This window comes from Carcharodon carcharias, chromosome 3 (assembly GCF_017639515.1).
Source record: "Carcharodon carcharias isolate sCarCar2 chromosome 3, sCarCar2.pri, whole genome shotgun sequence".
NCBI classification, from domain to species: domain Eukaryota; kingdom Metazoa; phylum Chordata; class Chondrichthyes; order Lamniformes; family Lamnidae; genus Carcharodon; species Carcharodon carcharias.
The window spans coordinates 137366282-137387843 of NC_054469.1; the positions used below are offsets into that span (position 1 = coordinate 137366282).

General features: G+C 44.8%; 1 protein-coding gene across 7 annotated transcripts in view; it reads left to right on the top strand.

Moving 5' to 3' along the window:
* LOC121276219 (serine/threonine-protein kinase 31-like) overlaps positions 1–21562 on the top strand; it is a 134499-nt gene that overhangs the window by 44608 nt on the left and 68329 nt on the right. For all 7 annotated transcript variants that reach the window (XM_041184391.1, XM_041184392.1, XM_041184393.1 and 4 more), the window contains exons 9-10: positions 9553–9677; positions 17551–17710. In XM_041184391.1, coding sequence (XP_041040325.1) covers positions 9553–9677; positions 17551–17710 — 285 coding nt within the window. The remainder of the gene's footprint in view (positions 1–9552; positions 9678–17550; positions 17711–21562) is intronic.

A 21562-nucleotide genomic window follows, 5' to 3' on the forward strand; every position in this document is an offset into this window, starting at 1 on the left:
AACAGGTTACGAGGATTGCTGAACTACTGCCGCTGCCTCTGGGGAGTGGCAGTGGTTCTCTGATGCAAGAACCTGCTGCTCCCTCTCAGCATGAAAGCATTGTGCTCCCACCACTGCCATGTTGCATCTGCCTCTCAGCTAACCAACCTAGACTGCCTCCATCCATGCCGAGATGATGCTGTCAGAAGCCAGGCCCTTAAGGCTCAGAGCTGCTCAAGGTTGTCCTGTATGGTCATTTATAATCTTCTCACATTGAAAGTCAGCAGCTTTCCATCAATCAAGCATCAGCCACTGAGGTAACACTGTGCAGGAGCACCAGGACAAAGGCATCCACAAGACAGGCACTATGGGGAAGTACAAGGCTAATTAGTTCAGTATTGTATGTGTTATTGGAAGTGCTGTTGGATAAAGTTGTTAGGGAACATTTTTTTTGTGCGGGTGTCTTTTACTTCAGGATTTTGACCAAGAAGATGTTGTGCTGGTCTAGTCGCAGAGGAATGGAAAGATGAGAATTTTGGAGCATGGTTAACCTTCGGGTGCTTTCAGACGAACCAGAGTCTGATTAATTACTCCTGGACAGCTGGTCTGGAGCGATGGTGTCCTGATGTCATCACCCCTTCCTCCTCCCAAGGCAAAAGTTCTAGTGGCAGGGGCTGCGCTCTCATGAAAGCTAGGTTGTGTAGAACACAGCAGACCACCAGGAATTCAACGACACACACTATCGAGGGTAGTAGGACACTGCCCAAGTGGTCGAGGTTGTGGAACTGTTATTTTAGAGCACCCGTGGTTTGCTCCACGACATTTCAGCAAGACATGCATACGTCCATTGTGGTTGGGTGGCAGAGGAGATTCATTATCCGTGTGTGGAAAGGGTAACCCTCATAACTAAGCAGCCACCCCCTGGTTCACCACAGTAGTTTAAAAAATGACGATAATAGCTGTCTGGAGGATAAAAGCATCATAGCTGCTGCCAGGATAATGGGCATCAGACAACATTTTGCACTCTTGCACACCAACTGCACATTAAGGGGGTAGTGTCTATGCTGTTCTAATTACATACATACATACAAATTAGGAGCTGGATTAGGCCATTTGGCCCCTCGAGACTACTACCTGTGGCTCGTCACAGCATTCTAGCCCAAAAATAGCCCATTTATGCTTACTCCCTGTTAGCTAAGCAATCCTCTGTGGTAGTATGTTACCCCGACACCATGAGCTCTTATTTTGCATAGTAACCTTTGATGTGGTACCTTGTCAGATGCTTTCTGGAAATCTAATTACAGCATGCTCACAGTTCCCCTATATCCACATTGCTTGTTACTTCCAATAAATTAGTCAAGCACGATTTCCTATTCACAAAACCATGATGGCTCTGCCTGATTGCATTGAGATTTTCTAAATCCCTGTTATAACCTCCTTAATAATAGATTCTAGCTTTTTCCCTATGATGGATATTAAGCTAATTGGCCTTTACTGCTTTGTGTTTCCCTCCTTGAATAGAGGACTCACATTCGCTATTTTCCAATCGGTTGGGACCTTTCCAGAACCTAGGGAATTTTGGAAAGTTAAAAGCAATGCGTCTACTATTTCAGCAGCCACTTCTTTTTAAGATCTGAGGATGAAGTCTATCAGGATCTCGAACCTTGTCAGCTTTTAGTTTGAATAATTTTCTCAATACCCTTTCCCTGGTGATTGTAATTGTTTTAAGTTCCTCCCTCCCTTTCACCTGATTCACGTTTATTTCTGGGACACTATTGTACCCTCTGCCGTCAAGACAGACACAAAACATCTGTTCAATTGGTCTGCCGTTTCCTTATTTTCCATTTTTAATTCCCCAGGCACACACTCTAGTGGACCAACACTCACTTTACCTTTTTCCTTTTTAAATACCTGTAGAAACTCTCACCATCTGTTTTTATATTTCTAGTTAGCGTCTTCTTGTACTCTAATTTCTTCCTCTTTATTAATCTCTTAGTCAATCTTTTCTGTTCTTTATATTCTGCTCAATCCTTTGACCTGCCACTCAACTTGGTGTTATATGCGTTTTCTTTCAATTTGATGCTATCTTTAGCTTAGTTAGCCACAGATGGCGTGCCCTTCCCTTAGATTCTTTCTTTCTCACAGCTCACTGGATTGTATTTTTCTGAGTATTCTAAAATATCTCCTTAAATATCTGCCACTGTATCTCTGCTGAATTATCATTTAACCTAACTCTCAAGTTCACTTCAGTCAGCTTTTATTTAATTCATTCAAGGGATGTGGAGTTCACCGGCCGGGCCAGCAATTATTGCCCATTCCTAGTGGCCGTTGAGAAGATGGTGTGAGATGCCTTCTTGAATTGCTGCAGTCCATGTGGTCTATGTACACCCACAGTACTGTTAGGAAGGACATTCCAGGATTTTGACCTGGGGCAGTGAGAACGATGATGTGTTTTCCAAATCAGGTGGTGAGTGACTTGGAGGGGAGCTTACTTGGTGGTGTTCCCAGCCATCTGCTGCCCTTATCCTTCTATATGGTAGTGGTTGTGGGTTTGGAAGGTGTTGACGAAAGAACCTTGATCAATTCCTGCAGTGCATCTTGTAGATGGTACACACTGTTGCTACTGTGCGTCGGTGGTGAAGGGATTGAATGTTTGTGGTTGTGCCAATCAAGCGGGCTGCTTTGTCCTGGATGATGTCAAGCTGCTTGAGTGTTGTGGGAGCTGCACTCATCCAGACAAGTGGGGAGTATTCCATCACACTCCTGACTTGTGCCTTGTAGATGGTGGACAAGCTTTGGAGAGTCAGGAGGTGAGTTATTTGTCGCAGGATTCCTAACCTCTGACCTGGACTTGTCACCAGAGTATTTATATGGCTAGTCCAGTTCAGTTTCTGGTCAGTGATAATCCCCAGGGTGTTGGGCATTCGGTGATGGTAATGCCAATGAACATTGAGGGGCGATGTTTGGACTCTGTTGTTGGAGATGGTCATTGCCTGGCACTTGTGTTGTGCGAATGTTGCTTGCCACTTGTCAGCCCAAGCCTGGATATTGTCCAGATCTTGCTGAATTTGGACATGGACTGCTTCAGTATCTGAGGAATCTAGAATGGTGCTGAACAATGTGCAAACATCAGTGAATGTTCCTACTTCTGACCTTATGGAAGGAAGGTCATTGATGAAGCAGCTGAAGATGGTTGGGCTGAGGACAGTATCCTGGGGAACTCCTGCAGTGATGTCTTGGCGATGGGGGGTGTTGGTGTGGTTGTAGGGACAAGCAAGCAGTGATAGGAGCAGATAATCAAATGATATCACAGACAAAGGAACAAAGAGGTGTTGAAGGTGGTGATATTATCTAAATGAATGTGCTAATTAAGAATGGATGGCAGGGCACTCAAGGTACAGCTCTAGTGGGGGTGGGGTGGAAAGACTAGCAGGGCATAAAAGATTTAAAAATAATGGAAATAGGTGGGAAAAGAAAAATCTATATAAATTATTGGAAAAAACAAAAGGAAGGGGGAAGAAATGGAAAGGGGGTGGGGATGGAAGAGGGAGTTCAAGATCTAAAGTTATTGAATTCCATATTCAGTCTGGAAGGCTGTAAAGTGCCTAGTCGGAAGATGAGGTGCTGTTCCTCCAGTTTGCGTTGGGTTTCACTGGAACACTGCAGCAAGCCAAGGACAGACATGTGGGCAAGAGAGCAGGGTGGAGTGTTAAAATGGCAAACAACAGGGAGGTTTGGGTCTTTCTTGTGGACAGACCGCAGGTGTTCTGCAAAGTTTTCGCACAGTTTACGTTTGGTCTCTCCAGTGTAGAGGAGACCGCATTGGGAGCAACGAATGCAGTAGATTAAGTTGGGGGAAATGCGAGTGAAATGCTGCTTCACTTGAAAGGAGTGTTTGGGCCCTTGGACGGTGAGGAGAGAGGAAGTGAAGGATGGGGCAGGTTTTGCATATTTTGTGTATGCATGGGGAGATGCCATAGGTAGGGGTTGAGGAGTAGGGGGTGATGGAGGAGTGGACCAGGGTGTCCCGGACTGAACGATCCCTACGGAATGCCGCCGGGGTGGGGGGGGGTGAAGGAAAGATGTGTTTGGTGGTGGCATCATGCTGGAGTTGGCGGAAATGGCGAAGGATGATCCTTTGAATGCGGAGGCTACTGGGGTGGTAAGTGAGGACAAGGGGGACCCTATCATGTTTCTGGGAGGGAGGAGAAGGCGTGAGGGTGGATGTGCGGGAGATGGGCTGGACATGGTTGAGGGCCCTGTCAACGACTGTGGGTGGAAAACCTTGGTTAAGGAAGAAGGAGGACATGTCAGAGGAACTGTTTCTGAAGGTAGCATTGTCAGAACAGATGCGACGGAGGAGAAGGAACTGAAAGAATGAGATGGAGTCCTTACAGGAAGCGGGGTGTGAGGAGCTGTAGTCGAGGTAGCTGTGGGAGTCGGTAGGCTTGTAATGGATATTGGTGGACAGACTATCACCAGAAATTGAGACAGAGAGGTCAAGGAAGGGAAGGGAAGTGTCAGAGATGGACCATGTGAAAATGATGGAGGGGTGGAGATTGGAAGCAGAATTAATAAATTTTTCCAAGTCCTGACAAGAGCATGAAGCAGCACCGAAGTAATCATCGATGTACCGGAGAAAGAGTTGTGGGAGGGGACTGAAGTAGGACTGGAACAAGAAATGTTCCACGTACCCCATAAAGAGACAGGCATAGCTGGGGCCCATGCGGGTACCCATAGCCACACCTTTTATTTGGAGGAAGTGAGAGGAGTTAAAGCAGAAATTGTTCAGTGTGAGAACAAGTTCAGCCAGATGCAGGAGAGTAGTGGTGGATGGGGATTGTTCGGGCCTCTGTTTGAGGAAGAAGCTAAGGGCCCTCAGACCATCCTGGTGGGGGATGGAGGTGTAGAGGGATTGGATGTCCATGGTGAAGAGGAAGCGGTAAGGGCCAGGGAACTGGAAATTGTTGATGTGACGTAAGGTGTCAGAGGAATCATGGATGTAGGTGGGAAGGGACTGGACAAGGGGAGAGACAAGGGAGTCAAGATAACGAGAAATGAGTTCCGTGGGGCAGGAACAGGCTGACACGATCGGTCTACCGGGACAGTTCTGTTTGTGGATTTTGGGTAGGAGATAGAAGCGGGCCGTCCGAGGTTGGGTGACTATCAGGTTGGAAGCTGTGGGAGGAAGATCTCCAGAGGAGATGAGGTCAGTGACAGTCCTGGAAACAATGGCTTGATGTTCAGTGGTGGGGTCATGGTCCAGGGAGAGGTAGGAAGTTGGCCAGGTTGCATTTGTCCAGCTTTTTGTGTACAGGACATAGCTGGGCAATTTTTCACATAGCTGGGTAGATGCCAGTGTTTTAGCTGTTTTGGAACAGCTTGGCTAGGGGCATAGCAAGTTCTGGAGCACAAGTCTTCAGTACTATTGCCAGAATATTGTCAGGCCCCATAGCCTTTGCACTAACCAGTGCCTTTAGCTGTTACTTGATATTGTGTGGAGTGAATTGAATTGGCTGAAGACTGGCATCTGTGATGCTGGGGACCTCCGGAGGAGGCAGAGATGGATCATCCAGTTGGCATTTCTGGCTGAAGATTGGAGTAGATGCTTCAGCCTTATCTTATGCACTGATGTGCTAGGCTCCTCCATCATTGAGGATGGGGATATTTGTGGAGCCGCCTCCTCCAGTAAGTTGTTTAATTGTCCAGAACCATTCACAACTGGATGTGGCGGACTGCAGAGCTTAGATCTGATCCGTTGGTTGTGGGATCACTTGCTGCTTATGTTGTTTGGCACACAAGTAATCCTGTGTTATAGCTTCACCTGGTTGACACTTCATTTTTAGGTATGCCTGGTGCTGCTCCTGGCATGCCCCCCTGCACTCTTCATTGAACCAGGGTTGATCCCCTGGCTTGATGGTAATGGTAGAGTGGGGGATATGCTAGGTCATGAGGTTACAGATTGTGTAGGCATACAATTCTGCTGCTGCTGATGGCTCACAGTGCCTCATGGATGCCCAGTCTTGAGTTGCTAGATCTGTTAGAAATCTATCCCATTTAGCATGGTGGTCATGCCACACAACACGATGGAGGGTATTGTCAACGTAAAGGCAGGACTTTGTTTCCACAACGACTGTGTGTTGGTCACTCCTACTGATACTGTCATGACAGTTGAATCTGAAACAGTTCAGGGATATTTTTCCCTCTTGTTGGTTTCTCACCATCTGCTGCAGACTCAGTCTAGCAGCTATGTCGTTTAGGACTTAGCCAGCTGGGTCAGTAGTGGCGCTACCGAGCCACTCTTGGTGATGAACGTTGAAGTGCCCACCCCAGAGTACATTCCACGCCCATGTCACCCTCAGTGCTTCCTCCAAGTGATGTTCATCATGGAGGAATACTGATTCTTCAGCTGAGGGAGGGTGGTATGTGGTAATCAGCAGGAGGTTTCCTTGCCCATGTTTAACCTGATGCCATGAGACTTCATGGGGTTTGGAGTCGATGTTGAGGACTCCCAGGGCAACTTCCTCCCGACTGTATACCACTGTGCCGCCACCTCTGCTGGGTCTGTCCTGCCGATGGCACAGGACATATCCAGGGATGGTGATGGTGGCGTCTGGGACATTATCTGTAAGGTATGATCCCGTGAGGATGACCATTACAAGCTATTGCTTGACTAGTCTGTGAGAAGGTGCTCCCAATTTTGGCACTAACCCCCAGATATTATTAAGGAGAACTTTGCAATGTCGACATGGCTGAGTTGCCGTTATCGTTTCCGGTGCCTAGCTCGATGCTGGGTGGTCCAAGCTCTGTCTTCATGCCCTCATAATTGCACCTAGTTAAGTTGAAGACACTAGTCCTAGGTCCACTCTTCTCTCCCTCAAACTGAATGTGAAATTGAATCATATTAAGATCACTGCTACCTAGGCATGCCTCCACTATGAAGTTACTAATTATCCAGTCTCATTGCACATTACCTGATCTAGTGTAGCCTGCTCTCTGGTTGGCTTTAGAATGTGCTGCTCTAGGAACTGTCCTGAAAACACTCTTATGAACTCGTGATCTAGGCTACTTTTGCTAGTCTGATTTGTACAATCTATATGTAGATTGAGATCACCCATGATTATTGCTGTACCTTTGTCACATGCCCCTATTATTTCTTCCTGTATGGCCCGTCCTACAGTGTGGTTACTGTTAGGGGGCCTGTAAACCACACTCATGAGTGACTTACCTTTACTATTGCTCATCTCTACTCAAACGGATTCAATGAGCAGGATTTTACTCAGGTGCAAAATCACAACGTCATTGCGCGCACTTGCGATCTTTCAGTTGGCAGGTGCGGCCCCTGACAATTGAGTCCTATTAAGGCCCTTAAGCAGGTAATTAATTAGTATTTTTTGCTGTCCGCTCAACCGTTTGGTTGGCGGGTGGGCAAATAGGCCAGGTGGCCTTTGCATTTTTTATGAAACCTCATCCATGGGCGGGATGAGGTTTCCAACAGCAAATAAAGAAGCAGAAAAATGTTTCCAACTTCATTTCAAACATGTCCCTCTCCATGTGACTTAGTCACATGTGGGGACATGTTTATATCACCTTTTAAATCTTTATTTTTGTCTCTCCAGTTCTTCAGTTCCGACGCAGCTCTGTGCCCTCAGGGAGCTATCAGCGCACGCGTGTGCAGACTTGTGTGCTCGCCCTCCCCCCGCCCCCAGCAGCGCTGAGCGTTGCTGCGCACGCTTCACGCTGGCTGGCTGTTAATTGGCCAGTCAGCGTGAATTTGAGGTTGGGGCCCGATCACGGGCAGCGGACCTTTTCCTGGCTGATCCCAGGCCCATTGCCTGCCCTACATCTTGATCTCCAGAACTAAGATAATTGCTCTCTCTTGTACTAATCTCATCCTTAATTAACAGAACTACCCCTCCACCTTGTCCTAGCTTCCTGTTCTTTCTAAATGTCATGTACCCTTGAATGTTCAGTTTCCAGTCTTTATCTACCCACGGAGCAGCTTTTGTTTGGGCTGCTTGAGAAGGATGTGGGTTGGAGATGCATCATGAATGGTTGTGTTTTCAATGCCTGAAAGCAAACTGCATCCTGAGAAGTGGGAGGGTGAAAAAAGAGCCATTCCTGAAATGGCCCTTTGCCCTTCCCAGAAAGTGAAGTCTCTTTTTGAAAAGTCCCTTGCAGCTATGCCTCTGTAATAGCTATCTGATCATACATATTTATTTTTGTTGCGCTCTCAATTCATCTGTTCTGTTATGAATGGTACATACATTTAGATATAGGGCCTTTAGTTCTGTCCTTTTTACTATTTTTGTAACCTTTAGCCTTATCTGCTGCTGCACACTTAGGTTTGTACGTTCTGTTCCTCGCTGTCAAGCTCTGATCATCATTTTCTTTATTGCTACCCTCCTCTCTTACTTTTTCTTCCTTTAATTTATTACACCTTCTCAAACTTGATTCCTCGTGCCCACTATTTAGTTTAAACCTTGCTCTTTTGCACTAGTTATATGACTGGCCAGAACACTGGCCCCAGCGCAGTTCAGGTGAAGGCCATCCCAATGGTGCAGCTCCCACTTTCCCTAGGACTGGTGCCAGTGCCCCATAAATTGAAACGCATTTTCCCACACCAATCTTTAAGACATGCGTTTAACACTCTAATCTTATTTATCCTACGCCAATTTGCTCGTGGCTCAGGTAGTAAACCAGAGATTATTACTTTTGAGATTCTGCTTTTCAATTTAGCCCTTCACTGCTCAGTATCCCTCAGGCAGAACTAAAAAAGAAGTTCTGCTATGCTGTAGGTACGTGAATGGACCTCAACCTACCGGATCTTCACCCCACACTGCAGGTTTCTCTCCAGCCCAGAGCAGGTATCCCGAACCCTGGCATCAGGCAAGCAACACAGTATTTTAAACACTCGCTCTCGGCTGCAGAGAACTGTGTCTATCTGCTTGACTATAGTGTTCCCGACTACCACTACATTCCTGTTCGCACCCTCTGCTTGAATAGCTTCCTGTACCATGGTACCATGGTGCCATGGTCAGTTCGTTCATCCACCCTGCAACCTCCACTTTCATCCGTACAGGTTGCAAGTAACTCGAAGCTGTTGGACAGTTGCAAAGGCTGAGGCTCCTCCACTTCTCGATCCACACGGACAGACTAGAATTCCCAACATGCACCTCAGCCTATTAATAGCAGAATTTCTTTAATAAGTGGTCATGAGGCTTCTGCCCTAGAGCATTTCTGTTTTCAAACCTTGGCTTCCTACATCATTTCTATCCCCTGATTTTAAAAAAAATTGTGGCTGGCAACAATTTTAGCCCTCTGTTCCAGCTGTGTCGTTGGTGTCAAACGGGTGTCAGGTATTTTCTTCTGGAGCTGAGGAAGATTGCTGTAACATATCAAATGGTAGCTGAGTCAGGACCAATGACGGCTCCAGTTTGTGTAAGGCTTGGAGATAAGAAGATACAAAATGAAAGTTTATTTAAAATTTCTTTTTGAATAGAGTCATATCATAGTTGTTAGAACAATAGTTGAACATGGTGAAAGTCATCATTATCTGCATTCTTGTTCTAGAAAATGGAAGAAGAATTAAAACAACATCAAGAAGCAGAATTGAAATTAGCAGATGAGCTAAAACATGCTGTTGAAATGAAGCTCAAATGTTTGACGAGCAAGGTTGAAAAACTCAGAGAGGTTAGGTAAGAGTTTACATTGCTTGCTTGCCAGGTATATATTAATTTTTATCAATGCCACCTGGAGTTTTGACATTTTAAAGACCATTGTGTGATAATATAGTTGGTTGGCAATGCCAAACACTCATGACTGAGAAGTTATTTAAAATTTCAATGCATATTCTTGCAAAGAAAATGTACTGAACGTATGACTAGAATTTATGGAGTATCAATTTTGGAACTTTCTTGTGGTTCCAGACTTGAGGAAATGTGTAACTTTTCTCATTTTAAGGTTGTTCACAAACCACACATAAAAAGCTATGTTGTGAATGGGGAGTCCTGCTATACCTGAATTTTATTGGGAACGCAATTGAACTGTTTATCACTCTGCTAGCACCTGCTGTCTTTCTGTTCTGTTGAGGCTTCCTGGGCACCAGGGGAGCAGGAAATTTGATTGGCATAGTTATACTGTGGCAAGATCAAGTACTTGGATACCCTGGCGTTGGAGTACAAGACAGAATTTTTATTCTATGGTGCACTCCATTTTTTCTCCTTCTGCAATTTTTTTTCCCTCAATAGTAAAAGTACAAATTAGGTTACAAATACAAAATGCAGATAAACATAGAATTTACAAGACTCAAACAGGGCCAGCCCTTGCTGCTGTTTCCCCTCCACATGAACAAACATAAGCAAGTTACCTGCCATGTTTCATTATTCCTTTTTTCCTTCATCCACCTATCCAGCCTAATCTTAAAGGTTGACATGGATTTTACTTTAACCACTAACCTTCGAGGTGAATCCAAAGCCTCAGACTATAAAGATGTTTCTCTGGCTGTCTGTACTAAATTTTTATTTAATTTTATCTTTATGGACCTTTTATTCTAGACTCATGAATGAGTGAAAACAGTCCGCTTCTAGCAGACTTGCCCCATTCTTCATAATTTTAAATTATTCTATTGTACTCCCTATAATTAGTGCTGCTCTATTGTAAAAAAAAAAGCCTCAATTTTTAAAGCCGTTTTGTATTTTTTTATCCTTATACTGACTGGACAGATTTCATATTGTACCTTCTCTGAAGCCTCAATATTCTTCATATTTAGTATGAATCCCAAAATTTTACACAATACTTCAACTTAAGATTTTACATCGGCACAGCATTACCGCTTAGCATTTATGCCCTGTATCTCTTGCAATGAGACCTAAAAGTCGATACTTGCTGCTGTTTTTAACCAAAATGCATCGTATCAAATACTCTTGCACTGAGTTACGCCTGTCGTCAGTTGTAAAATGCCCCAGTCCAAATAGTTCAATTGACCCCCAAGATTCTAATTCCCTCAAACTTTCATTGTTAATCTCCCTGCATCGGGGATAGATGGGAATGTGGAACACGAAATGCAAGCAGATCAGCCATGATCTTATTGAATGGTGGAACAGGCTCAAGGGGCCAAATGGCCCACTTCTACTCCTATTTCGTGTGTTCATATTTCACGCATCGAATATTTGTCAAGTATATGTGATATTCAAATTCAGATTATTTGCAAAGGTTCTGAGTCTGGCACTTTCCAGTCAACAAAGTAATTTTGTAATGTAGGGAAATGAGACAGGCAAATTACAAATAGCAAGGTCCCACAATCACCAATGAAACAAATGGCTGGATATTCCATTTTAGTGCTGTGGCTGTGAAATAGATGTTGTCCAGGACACCTCTCCTGTTTTTCTTTGAATAGTACCATAGGATCTTTTACAGTTCTCTGAGCGGGCAACGAAGGCTAGATTTAATGGGCAGAATTTTCCATGCCTGCTGGTATTGGGTGTGATAGATGGCGTGCATGGACAGTATTGCGTTATCAGTTTCACGTCTGCGGGAAGGCAGGTCGTGACCTTCTGCTCAGCCCACCGATGGCGGGTCAAGTTTTCCGCTAATGGTTGTCGGGGAGGTCATTGTAACACATCAGCACATCATTAAAAGACCACCCTGCCAGGCTATTGGACCCCACTGGATCGTCCATCCACGTCGGTGGGAAAGCACGTTGATGTGTTTCACAACAGCACACAGGTGACGTGCACTTGGCGGTCTTCACATTGGGGGAACTGTTGCTGTTGTCAAGGTCTGGGGGCACAACCTCTGCCCTGGCGTTGGATCCTACGCACAAGAAATCAAAGTGGGGGGCAGGGTAGGTGAGAAGTGGCCACACAATAGGAATACCTGTATAAACTGACCATTCCTCTGCAACTGAGACAGTTCAGGCACAGCCACAGTGATGTGATTGGGACCGGGCTCCTGGCCTGCCCGTCCACGAAAGCAATGTGGAGGCATTGAAGTGCCACCAAGTGCTCCAAATATTAGCCCCTATCCCCTCTGCCCCCTGACACGTGCCCCTCCCCCCCGCTCCACCAAGCACAGATGGCGAGTCCGCGACCACATTACTGGACTGCGGGGCAGTTGGACTGCATACGTTGTACAATCTCCTCAACAATGCTGGCCATGTAGCAGTCACTGCTGGAGGTGCTCCCAGCCCCTTGCAATCTCAGCAACCCGGTTAGGACTGTCTTTCCCTATGTCGCAGGCTGACAGGGCAGCCATACAGTGCACTCATCTGTGGCCATCCGAGGGGTGGCCAGCACTCTCCGGGGAGTGTTAAGGGGCTGTCACACAGAGCCAGGAAAGGTGCTAAGTTCACCTATGTTAACCACGCCTATCTCTCTTTCGTGCCACAGGTGGGCCACATCAGGAGCATGGAGCCTGGTGACCTAGCTGTATGCCTGATGACCTACAGGAGTGAAGAATACTGAGGAGAGAACGACTGAGGTTCCTGCAAAGGCAGGAGCAGAAACCTTTGGAAGAAGGTGCTGCTGGGGCTTCCTCACGCACTGCCCAGGAGCTACAACGAGCTGTGGCTGGTCGGCGCCTAGTGACACCCAAGGTGTATAGACTCGGCCATCCTGCAGATGACTGAGAACCAGTGACGCTGACGATTGTGTATGTCTAGGGACCTGGCCGCTCACATCTGCCACTTACTGCAGCACTTGGCGACATGGAAGGCATCCGCTGCCAGTGGCTGTGAAATTGACCGCAACACTCAATTTCTATGCCAGTGTCTCCTTTTAGGGCTGTGCAGGTGACCACCCACAAATGCATCTGTGAGGTCACGGAGGCCATCTTCTTGAGAGCACACAGGTTTGTGCATTTCGCCCAGGACCGGGACAGCCAGAATGCATGAGCCATTGGATTCGCCCAGATCTCTGGATTCCCACAGGTGCAGGGTGCGATCGATTGCACCCATGTGGCGCTCAGGTCTCCGTCGCTGCACACAGTGGAGTACATTAACCGCAAGGGATTCTGCTCACTGAATGTGCAGCTGGTATGTGACCACTAGAAACGCATCCTGCAGGAGTGAGCACGACGCTTACATCCTCGATCACAGATCCCTGGAGCCTTCCAGGGTTCTCTGAAGCTGCAGGGATGGCTTCATGGGGACAAGTACTACCCGCAGAGGCCATGGCTGATGACACCCATATGGCGGCCTCAGACAGCAGCAGAGCAATGGTATAATGAGGCTGATGCTACAGCACACAACTTGGTGGAGCAGAATATTGGGATGCTGAAGATGAGGTTCCGGTGCCTGGACGAAGGCCTCCATGGCGGCTGCCATTCTACCAGTGTTGACCTTAGTGTGTTGGCATGCCGGCGCTATCATAAGACCATAAGATGTAGGAACAGAAGCAGGCCATTTGGATCATAGTCTGAACTGCCATTCAATGAGATCATGACTGATCTGATAATCCTCAACTCCACTTTCCTGCCTTTTCCCCATAACCCTTGATTCCCTTGCTGATTAAAAATCTGTCTATTTCAGCCTTGAATATACTTAGCGATCAGCCTCTATAGCCCTCTGCGGTAAAGAATTCCACAGATTGACTACCCTCAGAGAGAAGAAATTCCTCCTCCTCTCTGTTTTAAATGGGCACCCCCTGGTCCTTGACCGTCCCACAAGAGGAAACAACCTCATGGCATCTACCCTGTCAAGCCTTCTAAGAGTCTTATAAGTTTCAATAAGGGCGCCTCTCATCTTTCCAAATTCCAATGAGTACAAGCCCAACCTACTCAATCTCTCCTGCATAAGAAAGTCCCTCCATACCTGGGATCAACCTAATGAACCTTCTCTTGACTGCCTCCAATGCCAGTATATCTTCAGCCTGAAGGCGGACGGACTCCTCCATCATGCCTTGCAATCTGAGGAGTGCAGCAGACACCCCTTCCTGGTCTTCTCGAATTTACCTTTGCAGCTCCAGCGACTGTGACATAACAGAGTCCAAAGACTCGTCACCTGTCTTGGACTCAGCAAATTTCTGGGCTCCAGCAATCCTCGGAGTGCCGGACCCCTGGGAAGTCTCTGCCACCGTCTGCTGTGGATCAGGTAGTGTGATGTCCTCACTAGATTGTAATCCCGTGTCGATTCTAAAGCTAAGTCCCACTGAGGTGTGTGTCTCTTTGCTGGTGAGGGTCTGGGTGAGTGCTGTGATGGAACTTCGTGGGGGGTGTCTTCAGATTCCTCTTTGGAGGTTTTTTTGGGACTTGATTGGAGGCCCTGGTTAATCGACTTTGTTGATTGTTTAGCAGATGTGCCTTCGAAAGCAAGGAGAGACAGTTCGTCCATGACAATGGCCTGTGAATGAGGATACATCATTCACAGCATGGCTGTCTGATGGATGTTGCACTACTGGATTCTCACTTGGTAGAGCAGCGACAACCTAACCGTCAACACAGGACTGGTCCAGATCTTCGCCGGCTGGATGGCTCTATTTTCAAAGTCCGTGAGGACCTTGATTTCGGGCATTCCGCCACTGGTATGTGACCTCTCTCGTGTGCCAGTTTGCCCTGCATGGATAGAGATGGAGAAAGTGTAAGCAGGATGCCTGCCAGGCCAGATGATCAATGTGCCTGGCCTGTGCAGTTGGGGAGTGGCCTCATGGATGGGCTGAGGACAATGAAGGCGTGTGTGAGCGAGAGTGAATGGCGATGTCCCTTGAACTGGCAGAGTGAGGACCCTATGAATGTGTACTGGGTTTGAGAGTGTGAATTGAGAGTGATGAAAAGAGTGACTAACCTAGCAGAATGGAGGAGATCATTCATCCTCCTGTGGCACTGGGTGGCAGTCCTCTTCTGAAGGGCATTGGCACTGCCACCGCCTCCCAAGTCAGATTAGTCATATTGCTGCTCATCCTGTGGCCAGAGCAGGGGATAGAGCACATTCTGGCGGACCTCCACAGCATCCAGCAATCACTCGAGGGACCCGTCATTAAACCGGGAGGCTGCAATCTTTTTTCCTTTGTTGGCCATGTCTCCTGGGTAGCGGTGGTGAGCTGGTAGCAATGAGCTGGCAGCTGCCTTTTAAACATGGCTTGAGATAATATGGCATTAAAACCCACCATTGCCATCGGTGGATAGGACTCCATTTTGCCTGCGCGCGACTGCACTTTGGGTGGAATTTTCCCAAATTTGCATTATGTTTTATCTGAAAGACACCACTTCCACCATTGCAGTACTGAATTAAAGTGTCAGCCTAGGTTAGCAGCTCAAGGCTCTGGATTGGGGCTTCAGCCCAAAACTTCTAGCTTGGCGGCAAGACTGTGACCACTGAAACAAAGCTGACACCTAAGTGGATAAACAAAATGAAAATCAGTGGGGATTTGACAATTGGTGCCTATTGGTTACCTTCTGTTAAACCTAGATTTTTTTTTATCTGGCTAGGTCAAAAGTTGGGTGAGATTCCTAGTTAAGTGGCAGTAATCACTATGAACTGCTAAGAAACACATGGGGATAGAAAAAGCTAAGTATAATAAATTGCTTGCAAATAGACTACAATGTCTGATTTTTCTATTGAAAGCAGAAACCGTTAGTTTAACACTTTTTATACAGTATTTAAAAAAAATAGACGTATGAATTCTGACGGATCTTTTACAGATAATGTTCTCGTCATCAAAATTTGGTTGGTTGTGTGCTGAATTTCTATGAACTATGAGTATAATGAATGGACAAAGTATATAAACCGTGAATACCCTTTTGGCACTGCATGGTGGTGCCCTTTTCATCTGCACTAGCCCAATGCATTAAGGTTGCTTTTAGAGTTTTGCTGGTGCTGATAGATATTTTTAGTGCCATGGCACTGACTGATGTTTCTCCTTGAGGAAATATTAGATACCACAAGAAAAATTAAATCTAATGCTCTCTAGGGTTGCAAGGCATGGAATACAAAAACAAGAAAGTTATGGTGAACATTTATGAAATACTGGTTCGGCCTCAATTGGAATATTATGTCCAATTCTGGGCACCATACTTTAATTTGATGGCTTTAGAAAGGGTGCAGAAAAGTTTTACATTAAGGGACTTCCACTACAAGGGTGGATGGGCGAAACTGAGGTTGCTCTCATTGGAGAAGAGGTTAGGAGGAGATTTGATAGAAGCGTACAAAATGATGAGGGGTCTAGACAGAGTAGATAGGGAAAGGGATCAAGAACCTTAACCGAGGTAATTTGTAAAAGAACCAAAGGATACATGCGAAAACATTTTTTCAACACAGCATGCTGTTAGGATCTGGAATGCTTTCCTGAGAGTGTGGTAGAGGCAGATTCAATTGTGGCTTTTCAAAGAGAAATGGATAACCACCTGAAGATAAAAAAAAATTGCAGGGTTACGAGGAAAGGACAAAGATTGGGATTAGCTGAATTGCTCTTGCAGAGAGCAGGCGTGGGCTCAACAGACCAAATGATGACCCTCTATACAGTAACCATTTTATAATTCAATGATTATAACTGCTTGGAACCAAACATTAGCCACCACTGTAAATTCCAGAACATCTGGTTGTAATATGCAAAATTTGACTACACCCCTGATACTGCGCCAGCTCTTAACTCTGCTTTCTGAGAGCAGAATGGGCAATATTCTTAGCTGGGACTTGGCTTCAGTTGTCTTTTATGTACTTTGTTTTCCATTGGTTTGCTGAGTTTCCTTATATCCTCTAGTTTTGCATACTCAATCCATGTCAAATGATATGCATGGATTGCATTATCCATTCTTTTCAACTTTTATGAAAATAGACATCATGCCCTTTTATATTAAATTTTTTTTAGAATTCTCACTCTTGTTTTTAAGTCCCCCCATGACATCACCCTTCCCTATCTCAGTATCTCCTCCAGCTTTATAATCCTCTGAGATCGCTAAGCTTTAACTCTGGTCTCTTGCACATCCTAATTTTAATCACTTCACCTTTGGTGGCTGTGTCTTGAGCTGCCTAAGCTCTGGAATTCCCTCCCTAAAACCTTTTGCATCCTTTAAGATGTTCCTTAAAACCTATTCCATTGACCTAGCTTGTGGTCACATGTCCTAATATCTTGTTATGTGGCTCAGTGTCAAATTTTATTTGACAACAATCCTGTTAGCACTTTGGGATATTTTACTAGGATAAAAGCTTTATATTAATACAAGTTGTTCATTTTTCAGCAATGGAATTGAGTTTTGGCTCTTCTGATGCTTGAGTGAGGTTTTCCAGTAACTAGTTGAGCCAAATTGAAGATCTAATATTTGACCCTTGGTCACCATTGTTGTTGATTGCAGATAAATAACTTGCATGGATGAGGTTTTAGATGGTGGTGGAAAAAAATAGTAAGGAAATAAGAAAAGTTCTGTTGTTTTTTTGCACAACTGAAAACTGTTGTTACTGAAAATTTGTAACTTTCTGTTCTACTTAAGTAATATATTAATCTTTTGATTGAACTTTCCTTTATATGAAAAGTTAAATAAAATATACTTTGTTTCATTTAACAAAAGCCTCACATGTAATACCCAAATCAGTCCTGAAAACGCTTCTTTAAAACTGTTTTTATCTTGTTTGAACATTAGGAGTGAGTTCAATGAGAATCATTTTGGAGATGACCTATCTCAAGCAGTGAAAGTAATCACTGAGGGATGTCTTTGCACTGTACACTCAATGAAGGATCTAGAAAGTGCTTGGAATGAATATAACTCTGCTCAGGAAACACTTCAAACATGCAAGTCAGTGGTGAGTTGGATTGATGTCCAGGCTAGTTCATTTTGTTAACGGAATTATATATGTACAAAGGATGTTTGGGACATGTGGATATCCTTCAGTAAAACATGCAGCAGTTTGTCTCTTGCATTGTAACACATTCTTGAATTAGCCCACAATTCATTGACACATGTTTTTATTTGATAAATCTCAATGCCAGGATTAAAAAACTAGTGTTTGTATTCATGATAAAACTACTATTCAGTCTGAAGGGCCCAGGCTGGAAAATGGTCTTGCATTCATTTTGTGACACATGATTTTGGGTGGAGAAAGGAACCAGCTTTATAGGCAAACCAGATGTAAATTAGGCCCTATGTTCAATGATACCAGTTTCCACATGTACACTGATGATACCCAGCTCTAACTTACCACCACCTGTCTCAACCTTTCTACTGTTTATAATTGTCAGACTGCTTGTCCGATTTCCAGTACTGGATGAGAAGAAATTTCAGCCAATTAAATATTTCGAAGACTTGAAACCTTTGTATTCTACCCCACTACAAACTCCATTTCCTAGCCACCAAGTCCAGCCTCTCCATGGAAACTGTCTTGAGGCTAAACCAGCCTGTTGGCAAACTATGGGTTATATTTGACTGAGTTGAGGTTCTGACTACATAACTCTGCCACCACTACGACCACTTACTTCCACCAATATAACATTGCCTGAGTCCACTGCTGTCTCAATTCCCCTGCTGCTGAAAACTTCATCCGTGCCTTTGTTACCCTCTAGACTTCTTTATTCCAATGTACTCCTGGCCAGCCTTCCAATTTTGACCCAGCATAAATTTCAGATCATCGAAAACACTTCACTCTCTGTCCAACTCTCACTAACTCCTCTACAGGCACTTTACAGCCTTCCGGACTGAATATTGAGTTCAACAATTTTAGATCATGAACTCTGTCCTCCATCCCCATCCCTTTTCAGATCCCCCCTTTTTTTCCCAATTTATATAGATTTTTCTTTTCCCACCTATTTCCATTATTTTTAAATGTATTTCCATCCATTGTTTTATCTCTACCTGTTAGCCTATTTCGATCCCTTCCCTTCACCTCCACTAAGGTTATCTGTACTTTGCTTGTCCTGCTTTCTACCCTTAATCAGCACATTCCTTAGATAATATCACCACCTTCAACACCTCTTTGTCCTTTTGTCTATGACATCTTTTGGCTATCTCCACCTATCACTAGCCCTCTATCCAGCTCTTACCCCCCCTCCCCAAAGCAGCTTATATTTCACCTCTTTTCTATTTTCACTTAGTTCTGTTGAAAAATCATATGGATTTGAAAGGTTACCTGTGTTCCTCTCCGCAGATGCTGCCAAACCTGCTGAGTTTTTCCAGGTATTTTTATTTTTGTTTTTTCTCCTGTTCACCTATCATCCCTATGCTCGCTGCCCTTTTTGGTTTCTGGTTAAGCAACACATCTATTTTTAAAACTCTCACCCTTGTTTTCAAATTCATCCACAGTTTCACCCCTCCTTATCTCTGCACTCTTATCCATCTGCACTGCGCTGCTTTAATTCTGGTACTTTGTGCATTCCTAATTTCCCTTGTTCCACTATTAGGTCCTAAGCTCTGGAATTCCACCCCCCTCCCCCCCACCTAAACCTCACCTCCTCTCTATTTCTCTTTTCTTTAAGACTTTAAGACGCTCTTTAAAATTTACCTCTTTGACCAAGCTATGGTCATCTGCCATAACATCTACATATGTAGCTCAAATTTTGCTTTATACTGTAGAAATGCAGGTTGTTGTTGAATTTCATGACTTGGGTTGATATTCCGGGCCCTGCCTTTTATCCAAACAGCACCTCTGATCTGTATGTTATGCAGAAGCTCGCAATACGTGCAGTCTCAAAAAAAAATGAACAAGTAGCTGTTAGAAAACATGGGGCAGAATGTTTAGGTTGGTGTGTGGGTGTGCGCCTGACCCAATTGGATGCAAAATCGCGCGGGATTATGTTGGGCATTCTGACATCATCCCTCGCTCGCGTGATACTTCGGTTGGTAGACTCGCGCAAGTGTGGGAAGCAAGTCTGCCGACAATTAAAGTTGTTAAAGTTCCAATTGTCCCTGATTTTTCATGGTCCGTCCAGCCTTACGGTTGGCGGAAGGGCGAATCTGCCAGATGGACTTTGCAAAATCTTATCCAAGGGCAAGATGAGATTTCTGTTATTAAACAGAAAACAATAAAAATGTTTGGACAGAATTTTCATCATGTATATGTTCAGGTAACTGATTGTGAAGAGTGGACATTTTGCTCCTGATTTTAAAAACACTCCTAATTGTTTTCAAGTCTTCAATTCCCTGAGGCAGCTCTCTGCCTTCAGGGAGGTTTCATTGTGTGCTCACCCATGCCTATGTCAATGCCTGCCCTCCCCCTGCCCCCGTTCTGGCAGTTCTGAGCATTTCCACGTGAGGTTCGTGCTGACTGGATGTTAATTGGCTAGCCAGCGCGAAATTGCAGTTGGGTGGCGATCTGTTCCACGGCTGTTCCTGGGCCTGTTGATTGCGCCTGCATGCCAACCTAAAAATCCTGCCCATAGTTACTGATCATCTCAGAGTAAGAAAGCACAAGTACAAATAAGGACCATGCTTTGACCTGAAGTATTGCTGAGCATACCACGGGGGTGGTAAAGCTGTGATTTGTTGCTCACACATGGTGTTGTTGTATAGAGCAACCAAAAATTCAAATCGTCATAAGTCTGTTGCAACCTGTATAATTTTGCGATCCAAAAAGAAATCCGCATGCAGCAGAGCAGTGTAAAGGTCCATGAAGTTTTAGGTGCATGGAAGGAAGATAAGGAGAGTAAGAAGTCACTATAGACATGACTTACTAAATTGATATAATTGATATGAAATTATGTGATCACAAACTACTTCCAGGAAAAGACACTCTTGACACTTTTGCTTTGCTTCTGCTGCAAGGCAAATCCTCATGTTTTCCCACCCCTCAGAATACACCACACATTTTGTCTACTAAAGTTGAAGCACCATTTTCTTTTGCCTTATATATCATCTATCTGTATCCCTATTTCAGTCCCTCTGCTGCTGCACCCTCATCCACACCTGTTACCTCTGGATTTAACTATTCTACTGCTTTCCTTGCCTGTGTCCCATTTTCTACCTCATAAGTTTGAGCTGATTTAAAACCTTTCTGCCTTTGTACCAAGTCCTATTCACCCATCAGCAATGCGCGCTCTCTTTCTCCAGTGCACAGGCAATTTCTTTAAGTGCGCAGCCTTTATAATTGTTCCTAGAATTAAAGGGGCCGATTTGTGCCTGTCATGGGCCACAGTCGCGCAACTTAAAGGGAACGTTGCCTGTCACCCTATGCTCGCTGACTTACGTTGGCTCCCAGCCCACCAATTCTCAATTTATTGTTTATCTTTGTTTTTACAATTCACATCCTTGTTCAAAGTCCTCCAACCCCTCCAAGAATTGTGCGCGCCTCCAACTCAGGCCTATTGTGCATCCCATACTTCCTTTTCCCCATTATTGGCAGCTATGCCTTAAATCATCTTGATCCTAAGCTCTGTAATTCCCTCACCAGGCCCCTCTGCCTCCGGTCTCTCTTTGCTCTTTAAGATGCTGTTAAAACCTACCTGTTTGACCAAGCTTTTGGCCAGCTGTCCTAATGGGACATTTTATTATGTTAAAGCTGCAATATGAATGCAAGTTTTTGTTGCGTACAATGGATCCGCAAAGCAATGCCTTTAAAAAGAGTTGTGATTATAAGATGTTTTGTGAATCATGAACAAGCCTGGCAAGTTTAGCCCTTGCTGTGGAATATTGAAAGATGACTGTGACGTCAACTAGAATTCAATGA